Genomic DNA, 11,271 nt, shown 5'->3' with positions numbered 1-11,271 from the left:
ACTTGCTATATTAAAACAGTATACATATAAATTCTATTAGTTTCATTCACACAAAGAAGAAAATGAGTGGTAATTTTTGTAACACTGATAACAAGATATAAATCAACCTCACATTACATTTTTATCAATGAATTTTACAATGTCCTCTCTCATGAAAAAATTTTTTAAAAATTTTCCTCTAAATCTTAGGCTCTGTACTAATTTGATCATGCTTTCAAACAAAATAATCTGAAAGACAAGATAAAAACAGAATTTTGCTGTTAGTTTAAAATATTTTCAATTTTATAAGTTTTTTCCCAAGTTTTATTGTTTACTTTGGGAGAAGACATGGCATATGCACACTAGCACTGAAGACAGGACAGACAAGGATAAAAGATAAAATGGGGGGAAAGTGGGAACTAGGTTGAGGGGAAGGGTAACAGGCAGGTTGTCTGTTAATAACTCGAAGGTCAGCTCTTCCTAATAGGAGACTCTCGCTAAAACTAGAAACAACCATAACAAAATTCCAAAACACTAGCTCTTGGGATAAAAGAATTGCAAAACTGAAAAAAGGAACTTCTCCATGTTGTGTGTGAAGCCACATGAAGAAGAATAAGAGCTAAAAAGAAATAAAAGGTGAAGGAAAAAGAGAAGATTGGAGAGAAAGGTGCTGAACTGACTTGTGGTTTCACTCAGCCAGCTACATAGAGGCCAATGGAAGCTGGGAGCCAAAACTGGTGGAAACAATTCTCTGCATCTCTCTCTAACTTGATGGGGGCTCAGGCTAAAGAGACAATTATTTGGGGATGATGAAAAGTGTTTCTGATAGGAACAAAGCAGGAGAAGATTTGACAAATGTTTAATTGAGTTGAATTGGAGTTCTGCTGGAGTCATCACTTCTCAAGGACATCAGGAAAACTTCACGAGCCAGAAATGTTCTCTTCCAGTTCTGGCTGACAAGAAGTCAATGAGTTGGCAGCTGTGTGACTTGCAGTTGTCACATCTAGGTTGGATGACTGCAACTCACTTCTATTTGGAGTAGATAGGAGCTCCCACGGAGACTGCATCTGTTACATAACCCAGCAGCTCATCTACTGGCTAGTGTCAACCCCAAAGGCTTTCCTCCATTTCCAGAGTTTTTCCTAATCCCTTACACCTACCACGTCAATTCTCAGGCTGCTCTTAGTAGAATCAGATTTAGCATTCCAAGGAAGACAGCAATGCTTACACTGACCTCTGAGACTGCCCAACAGCCATCTCTCTAGAATACTTACACTCCTACTCCAAAGAAATGTGAAACTCAAGACAGTCAGACATAACAGGCAATAAGGGATGATTATCCATATTAGAAAATAACTTTTGAGCTTCCAAATAATTTATAGCTGGATTTCTTTAAATTATGAGTACTCCCTACACCCAAGGAAAGATTTCATTTTCAAACTTCTGAGTCATTAAGAACATCTTCAGGATCATACTGAAAAATGCTTTTAATAGCTTCACTGGAGAAAAGGATTTTTTTTTTCTCTAAGTAATGTTAAGCTTCTAGCTCTGATATCTGATGGAAATATGATCTCAAATAGAAATTCAGAATATTTAATTTTATTGTGCTTCTGATTTAGAATCATAGCTAGGGCACTGCTTAAGTTCTGTTTTACTATGGTGTATTTATCTTAAAATGGGATAAAGAAATCAAATCACTAAGATTGAAAACTTCCAGAGCTAAAGAAAATACAAGCATATGTAGCATAATGGTAGCACAGGCAAGGTCCAACTGCTTCAACCTCAGTGGCATGAGGAGGAAGAGCTTGCTTGGAAAGGTGCCAGGAGGCAGGGCTGGTGTTGAGTTTGCTGCAGCAGCTACAACTTGGCTGACGTGGCTGCCAGGCTTGGCTGCAGCCCTTGAGCTGTTTGGCCCCAGCCAAGTTGTTGCTGTTCCAGCTGCCATTAGTGCATGCCCTGCTTTGCCATCTGCAAGTTAGTGCCTGTGGGAAGACATTGGGCTGTGGACACTTGCAGACAATTGCAAGCCCAAGTTTGTAAACCTTGAGATTCCAGGCATTAATGGAGAGCAAGAGTTACTCTAAAGGAGTTACTTTGTGTATCAAATGCAAGCAAGCATGTGCATTTTATATGATAGTGTATTTAACGTCCATATAAAATCCTATTTCATAAGGCATGCTGTATACCTGCATATATGAATATATAAATATATAAACAACTTACTTTGCAAGAGCCTCAACCTTTTCCTTCATGTTGGTTATGGGCAGGATTGTTTTGGTCACTTCAGAAACATAAAGGGAGAAGTCAGGGTCAGAAGGAGGGCACCATTCTTTTTCAATAATTTCTCCAGTGGTCTTTGGTACTAGCAAAACCTCTTCCTCTTCTTTTACTTTTTCCTCTTCTTTTTTCCCTCTCATTTTTCTTTGAGAGTAAAGAAAAGCACAACAAGATCACATCTTCTGCTAAACAAATGCATAAGTACTCTTGTGCTCTGAGTTTTTCTGAAGAGCAATCACAGAAATAAATGGCTTTTATACCCTAATTACATATTATATATAGTTTTCAAAGGTAACTTTAAAGTTTTATCTTTTATGTCCTGCTTAAATTGAGGTATTTTACAAGAAAAATGTGGGTTATTATTTTAAGAGACATTACCCAAATCATGAGGCAAAAATGGCAAAACCCCAGTGTACAATCTAAACATAATCCTGGGACATAAACTCACTTCATACATAAGTAGGGGAAATGTACATAGTTCTGTCTTCCACTCATCTGTCACTTTGCCATCCTGTGGTGGCTATGTGTTGCTATGATGCTGGCAGTTATATTATCGGTATTTAAATACCAGCATGGTCATCCATGGTAGAGAGGTTTCAGCATAGCTTCCAGACTAAGACAAAGAAGCAGGAATTCACTTCTGAAATAACAAACCTTGAAAACTCTGTGAATAACAGCAGAACATTTTTTTCAAATATACTTCTAGAAAATGAGCCTCTCAGGTCTGAAGTCACTCAAAATGCAACTGGGGAATATTTGTCTCCTCAAAGTAGAGTCTGTCATAATGACATGGATAGAGTACAGCTTTCACTCACTGAAGGACCTTTATATGTTGATGAGACAAAACTAAACATGAGAAGACATCCATTATTAATTGTATTACAGAATATACAAAGTATGAAGTATGAAACACAAGGTGAATGAATATTAATGTGAAACACAATGTATACAATGTTAGTAAACCAATAAAAATAATAAAGTCATCATAAAACAAATAATAAAGACTGTGGATGTTTTGATCTAGTTCAGGCTAGCTAGATAGGAGACCTGACCTAGCTTATGTTCAGAGAGAAGTGGCTGTCAAAGAGGAATAGAAATATGGAAAGGTGAGGCCTGGATCTACTTCCAGCTATGAACATCCCTCTCCAACTTAAGGAAATCTTCCCTTGAGGCAAAAGCTCAGAGAGAAACTCAGGCAGGATAGCTGCCCTACCCTCCTCTGGAGCAATGACTTTCTGAGCCATGGTTATCAGTCCAGGAGCCTGCTAACACCTCAAGTATGAAAAACTCTACTACAGCAATAACATGGAAGAAGCTGACTACCTCACACTCAACACAACCCAAAACAAGATGTCACTGCCAAAAGTGACACAGTGTCAATGGATTTCCTGAAGCCAGAAAGTCTGATGGAACTTTCTGACACGGACTTCAAAAGAACAATGATTGAATATTTTCAGTGGGTGAAATACAACTGTGAAGAATTACACTCTACAAGCAAAAACCAAGAGGAATTTAAAAACAATCCAAGAGAATGCAGATATAAGAAATGAGGCATTAGAGGCCCTGGAAAAACAAGAAACCACAATCCAGAGTATGAGGACCGATATATCAGATGCTGTAAAAATTTTGGAAGGACATATGAACAGAATTTAAGAGATAGAACACAGAACCAGTGAAATAGAAGATAGAATGAATAGTCACCACTTATCTGCTAGAACAAAAAGCAGAATCAAAAAGGAAGGGGGGGGTGGAGCAAACCTAAGAATAATGTGGGACACCATCAAGAAGAACTGCATGTACATAATTGGAATCCCAGAACAGGAAGAAGAAGGTAAAGGTACCAAGAAAGTTGTGAAATAATTACTAGAAGAAAACTTTCCAGGAGTAATGGAGAATTAAGAGAATATATATTCAAGAAGCTGAGGGAACATCATATAGAATAAACCCCTAACAAAAAACACAAAGGGATATCATTGTCAAATTTGCCAAAGATAAGGAGAGAATTCTGAAAGCAGCAACGAGGGAGAAACAAAGAGTAACTTATAAGGGAGAACAAATAAGATTAAATACCAATTTCTCAGCAGAAACCATGCAAGCAAGAAGACAGTGGAATGACATATATTGAACACTCAAAGAATACAGCTGTGAACCAAGAATATTGTACCCAGAAAAACCATCCATCAAATATGAAGAAGATATCAAGATATCCTCAGAAAAGCAGACATAAGGGAGTTTGTAAAAGCAAGACCAGCATTACAGGGAACACTGAGAGATGTCCTTCTTACAGAGGTGCCACAGAAACCAGCATGGACCAAAGTAACCAGCAACAACACCAAAAAGAATTCAACAAAATTATAGCAATAAAACCTAGCCTTTCAATAATTGCACTGAATGTGAATGGCTTTAGTGCACCACTGAAAAGAAAAGGAGTAGCAGATTGGATAAAAACCCAAATCTCATAAATATGCTGTTTACAAGAGATGCACCTGAAAAGTGAAAATAAAGAAAGACTAAAAATAAAAGGGTGGAAAAAATATACCAAGCAAATGGTCACCAGAAAAAAGCAGGAGTAGTGATACTAATCTCTGATAAAATAGATTTCAATGCCAAAAACCATCACAAAGGACAAGGAAGGTCACTACATAATGATTAAAGGGTCAGTAGAATAAGAGGACATAACAATAATAAATATCTATATACAAAATTATAGAGCTGCAAGATTTATAAAGCAAACATTAACACAACTGAGAAAAATAGACAATAACTCTATAGTAGTAGGAGACTTCAATAGACCACTCTTGAGAAATAGACCTACCAGAAAGAAACTCAACAATGACACCGAAAAATTAAATCACACAATAAACCAATTTGATCTCATATACAGGCTAATGCACACCAACAAAATTCAGTATACCTTCTTCTCTCAGTGTGTTTGGAACATTCTCCAGAATAGATCACATTTTACATCACAAGGCAAGCATCAATAAATTAAAGATACATAGAAATAATACAAAGCATCTTCTCACACCACAAGGCTACAAAACTAGAAATTAATAACAAGAGGATAAAGGAGAAAAAAAACCCATATATTTGGAAGCTGAAAAACACCTTGCTTGAAATGACTTGGTACTAGAATAAACAAAAAAATGAAAAAGTTTCTTGAAACAAATGACAATGAAATACAACTTATCAAAACCTCTAGGAAATAGCCAAAGCAGTAATTAGAGGTCAATTTATAGCAATAAGCAAACATCAAAAGGCAAGGGAAAAAATGATAATTGACTCTCTAACCCAACATTTCCAACAAATTGAAAAACAACAGAAAGAAAACCTAACACCCTGGAGGACATTATGCTGGGTTAAGTATTTCAGTCACAAAAGGACAAATACTGCATAATGCCACAGTTATAAAACAGGACTGACATCAGTGTTGAGAGAAAACTAAGAAAAGAGGACATAAGAACACTGAGTTTGGACAGATGAAGGAAAGGACTGTTTAAAAGGAATATATAATTATGCATTATTTGTATGACAGTAGTCCAGAATAAGAGGTGCATAGCAAAGTGGACTGGGGGAGAGGTGGAAAGAAGGGAGGACACTATGTAACAGTGAATAATTTTTTTAAGCAAACTGGGAGGAGGTAGGGAAGAAAATGTGCAATTATGAATGAATGAAAAAGGCCAACTTTTCAGTAGACTTTCATTAAAATCACAAGATTTTTTTTAAAAAAAGAATAAAGTTAAGCATAGTTATTATTCACTCCTTTATGTTGGTTCCAATTTACAGTGACCCTCCATTGCATTTCTGAGGCTATAAATCTTTATAGGAAGAGATGGCCCATTTTTTCCATGAATAATGGATAGGGATTTGAACTGCCACTTTCAGTTAGCAGCCTCGCACATTATGCACCACAACACCAGGGTTCTATGTAGCTACCCCCACCTCTTTCTGATTACTACAAAGCCTTTTTCCTGGCCTTTTAACAATGTTTTTCTTTTATATTTGTTTGTAGCTATGTAGCTTTAATACAATGCAGAAATCTTACTCTTAGGCACCTGTCCTAGAGATATTAAGACTTGTAAACATACAAACTTGATGCATAAATGGTTATAACAGTTATGCTGATAATTGCCCTAAACTTGGAACACAAATATTGTGGAGCAGGTGAACAGATGAACTATTGTACATATATACCACCAAATCATATTTAGGGACAGAAAGAATTAACTATTAACATACAACAACTTGGATGAATACCACATGCATTATGCTTAGTGGAAAAAAAGAAGCCACTCTTTAAAGGTTACATACTGAAAGATTCCATTTACATGGCATTCTTGAAAAGACTAACCATAGCAAGACAGAACATATCAATGGATACCCGGCATTAGAATGGCTGGGGAGATGAAGCTATTTTGTATTCTGATTGTGGTGATGGTTACATAAATCTACATTGCCATTAACATCAATAAAACTGAAAACAAAGGTCAATTTTGTAATGTTAATTCCACTTCCTAAATATCATGCTTCCAGAAACTCTATGAACTTTGATAAATGTTGATAGTTTTAGAAGGGCTTCCAGCCTTTTGTTCATAGGGTTGCTATGAGTCATGCTTGACTTGAAAGCAATCAACAACAACAATTAAAAATTAAAATAAATTTTTCTATGTATTTATTTTTCATTTTCATGAGTGTTAGGATTTTACTTTTACATATTTTTAATATTGTATGTATAAAAATCTCTGCTTTTTTATTCACTCCCATCACTGGGATGATTTGAGCTAACATTATCATTTCCTACACTGGCACTCTCTCAAACATTCATAACAAACTTGAACATTCTCTATATCAAAAGATTCAATAATTATTTTTTGTTAAAATGCTTTGGGTTAATACAAAATCTCTTATCTGTCATTTGTACCTTAGTTATTGTTGTTGTTGTTAGGTGCCATGAAAGCAAGTACGACTTATATAGCAACACTGTGAACAACAGATCTGAACCCTGTCCTTCACCAACTTTACACTTCCTGACACACTAGAGCCCGTTGCAACAATCACTATTTCAGTGCACCTGGTTGAGGGTTCTCCTCTCCTTCTCTGACCCTCCACACTTCCCAGCATCATATCCCTCTACAATCCATCTTTCTGTGTGCTTTTGACCATCTATGGGATGTTTAGTGCTCTTCTCTAACAACACAGCTCAGAGGCATCAGTTCTACTGTCATCCTTATTCATTGTCCAATCAGTGATTGGAAAGCCCATGGCCTGAATTAGACACACCTTAGTTCTAAAACTGACATCATTATTCCCCAATAATTTGCAGAGGTCCCTAACTGCAGATTTCCCAGTGCAGTGTGTCTCTTTATTTCCTGACTGCTAGGATGAACAGTGTTAATTGTGGATCCAATCAAGACGAAGTTGTTGATAGTTTCAGTCTCTGCTCCATCTATCATGATATTGCCTTTCTATCTAGAAGAACCATCTTAGTAAGGCTTGCTTTATCAGACTTTTTCTAAGTGATCATCACTAGCTGAGAGCAGACCTCCGAGAAGATATAGGTAAGAGGGTGTACCCACTGAATGGGAGGAACAAGAGGATTTCAGAAGCATTAGGTGAGAGAGCAGCTCTATAAGAGATTTATGGAACCTCTGGAAGGGAAGAATAGAAGATTTTGAAGCCCTGGCATTTGTACTTCATGAATGGGCCAAAGGCTCAATCATTTCTTTTAGCTATTTTTAGATTTATTTGGGTGGGTTTTCCCCCCTTAACAATTACCATTGTTCAAGTATAATAAATAGTACTAATAATAAAGAACTTAACTAATAGAAACAAAATAAATACATATTTTCTTCTTTGAAGCTGATAGGTCCCTGGCTTACTCATAAGTCACAGATACGCAGATCAATATCCAGTTCATTCAGCTCATTATAATTTCCTTGAGTTTTATATTTAAATTTTTCTAACAAAATCTTGTCACTTAGCTAATATAAGCAAGCACTTTAGCTTGGGATTTAAAAAATTGTTTCTTTACCTTATATTCAAACCATCTTGCTTTAGATGCAGTGCTCTGTGACATTTGCCAACTTTTTTTTAAAAAAAAATTATGGTAAAGTAAAGAGAGCTCTAGTGGCTTAGTGGCAAGAAGCTGCACTGCAGTCCTGAAGGCCACCAGCTGCTCCACGGGAGAAGGATGGGCAGTCTTCTCCTATGCGATAAACAGCCTCTGAAAACCCACGAGTGGGTCAGCTGTGGGTCAGTTCGGACTCTATGATACACAACAACAACAATAAGGTACATATATAGTCTAACAGTTATTTTTACCATCCACAATGTTGCACAACTCTCACTACTTTTTACTTTTAAAACTTTTTCATTGTCTTAAACAAAAACTAAATAATTACCCATTATGCAATATTTATTTTTTAATCCCTTTAGCTACTGCTTTTATCTGTATGGAATTGCCTATCCTAGATCTTTCCTAAAAATGAGATCACATATTATTTCTTATTTTGTGTCTGACTTATTTTGTTCAGCATAATGTTAATAAAATCTATCCTCGCCATAGTATATAATTGAACTTCATTTCTCTTTATGGTTAAATAACATTCCCATATGTGTGTGTCTTCCACATTTTCTTTTTTTACTCATCTTTGATAACATCAAAGTTGTTTGTAATTTTCAGTGCTGTGCATAACGTTGTAACAAATAGTAGTATATAAGTAGTTGGGTTCCAACTTAAAACTACTTATATAACTTTCTTGGGTATATACCCAGAAGCAACACATCACCAAAGGTTAAACACTTGACTGACTGCTAACCAAAAAGATGGCAGTTTTACCTACCTAATAGTGACTTGTAAGTCAAGGTTATCAACTTCTCCTGAAAACTCTTAAACCTTAAAAACTATGGAGTCTATCTACTCTACACACCTGAGTCTGCCATAAGTCAGAATCCACCTCAATTGACAGCAATTAATAGTAATATGATAGTTTTAGGAAAATTTTTCCACCTTGACTACACCATTTTTCACACCCACCAGCAATGCATATAGGTTCCAGTTTCTCTATATCCTTGCAAATACTTGTTAATTTGTGGAAGTTTTTGCTAATACTCATCCTAGTTTGGGTGAAATGATAGCGAGTGTGGTTTTGGTTTGCATGTCTCCTAATGACTAAAGCCAAAGATGAGGAAATTGAGGATTTCTACCAATTTTTGCAGCCTGAAACCAATTGAGCATGTAATCAAATCCATTACTAATAACTGAAGACTAGAATGCAAAAGTTAGAAACAAAAAAGAGGGAATGGCGACAGAAAGGAGACTGGAATAGAGTGATTGATGTGTTCATTGCAAATACCCTTTTAAAAAAACACAAATTGTGACTATACATATGTATTTTACCTGACGGGACCTGATACACAGGCATTGGATGAACTACATCTGTGGAAAGGATTAATAGAGAAGCTCAATATCTGCAGTCAAAACCAGGCCATGTTCTGACTATGGAACAGACCATCAATTACTGATATGCAAGTTCAAATTGAAACTGAAGAAATCAAAACAAGTCCATAAGAAGAAAAATATGACCTTAAGTCTATTCCATCTGAATTTAAAAACCATCTGAAGGATAAGTTTGAGGCATCAAACACTAATATCAAAGGCCAGATGAGTTGTGGAATGGCATCAAGGATATTATCTAGAAAGAAAGCAGATGGTCATTACAAAGACAGAGAAAGAGAAGTCCAAAATAGATCCCAGAAAAGACTCTGAATATTGCACTAGAATTTGAGAAGCCAAAACAAAGGGCGGATATGGCCAAGTAAAAGAGCTGAACGGAAGCTTTCAAAGGGCTGCTCGATCGAGAAGATGAAGTATAGTATTATGAAGAAATGTGCAAAGACTCTGAAAATAAAAAAGGAAGAACTCACTCAGCATTTCTCAAGTTGTAAAAACTGAAAAGCAAATTAAGTCTTAAGTTGAAATACAGATGGATGCTGTGGGTGAAATCTTTAATGAATCCAGGATGTGCCAAAAGAAGATGGAAGGAGTACAGTCACTGTACTAAAACTTATTGATTGGCTGACATGGTGCCATTTTAGGAAGTATGCTGTCTAGGACTGCTCTTATGTGCTAAAGAGCAACAATGTCAGGGTAAAGACTAAGGGTGCACCTGATCTAACAATGGTGTTTTCAGTTAATATGCAGCTGAAAGTTAGACAATGACCAAGGATTGCAGAAGAATAACTAAATCCTTTGAGTTGTGGTGTTGGAGAAGAGTACTAAATATCCCATGGACTACCAAAAGAATAAACAAATATGTCTTTGAGAAAGTGCAACATGGTGCTCCTTGGAGACAAGGATGGTGAAACTTTGTCTTGCATACTTTGGATATATTGTTAGGAGGGGACAGTCCTTGGAAAGAACATCAAGCTTTGAAAGGCAGGGGGTCAGTACAAGAGAGGAAATACTTCACAAGATGGATTGGTACAATGACTATAACAATGGGCTCACGTATATCAGAGATTATGCAGAAAAGAGAATAGGGCAGGGTTCAGGTCCATTGGTCATAGTGTCCTTATAAGTCATGCTGGACTTGATGATACGTAACAACAATAGTGAGTAATGATTTTGAGCATCTTTCTATATGCCATTTCTATATCATCTTTGATAACCTATCTTTTTTAGTTTTTTTATTTGAAATTTTGTCTTTTTGTTGAATTGAGGGTATTCATTATATATTCTGGATAATAAAGCCTTATGTATATTTCCAAAAATTCTTTTTCTCTTATTCTGTACATTGTCCTCTTGGTTTTGGTATATATACATGAGAGCTCTGCTAGCCTAGTGGTAAGAAGCTGGGTTGCCATCCAAAACATGAGGTTGAATCCTCCACACATGGGAGGCGATTGTCCATCTTCTCATGGGCAGCTGGTGATTCAAACTTGTGTCTTTCGGATGGAAGCTCAACTCAGCTTACCATAGGCCACCAGAGTGTGTGTGTATGTGTCTGTGTGTGT

At 36.4% G+C, this 11,271-nt stretch overlaps 1 protein-coding gene across 1 annotated transcript in view; it reads right to left on the bottom strand.

The window, feature by feature from the left end:
• The window catches only part of LOC102858876 (armadillo repeat-containing protein 3-like), a 161,777-nt gene that overhangs the window by 2,462 nt on the left and 148,044 nt on the right, over positions 1–11,271 (bottom strand). Inside the window, exon 17 of the mRNA XM_006887100.1 lies at positions 2,203–2,400. Within this exon, the coding sequence (XP_006887162.1) occupies positions 2,203–2,400 (198 nt within the window). The remainder of the gene's footprint in view (positions 1–2,202; positions 2,401–11,271) is intronic.

This window comes from Elephantulus edwardii, unplaced genomic scaffold, assembly GCF_000299155.1.
Source record: "Elephantulus edwardii isolate Elephantulus edwardi_28Jun2011 unplaced genomic scaffold, EleEdw1.0 scaffold00054, whole genome shotgun sequence".
In the NCBI taxonomy this organism is placed as follows: domain Eukaryota; kingdom Metazoa; phylum Chordata; class Mammalia; order Macroscelidea; family Macroscelididae; genus Elephantulus; species Elephantulus edwardii.
Note: the sequence above shows the minus strand (reverse complement) of the source record. Positions and strands in the feature narration are given on the sequence as shown.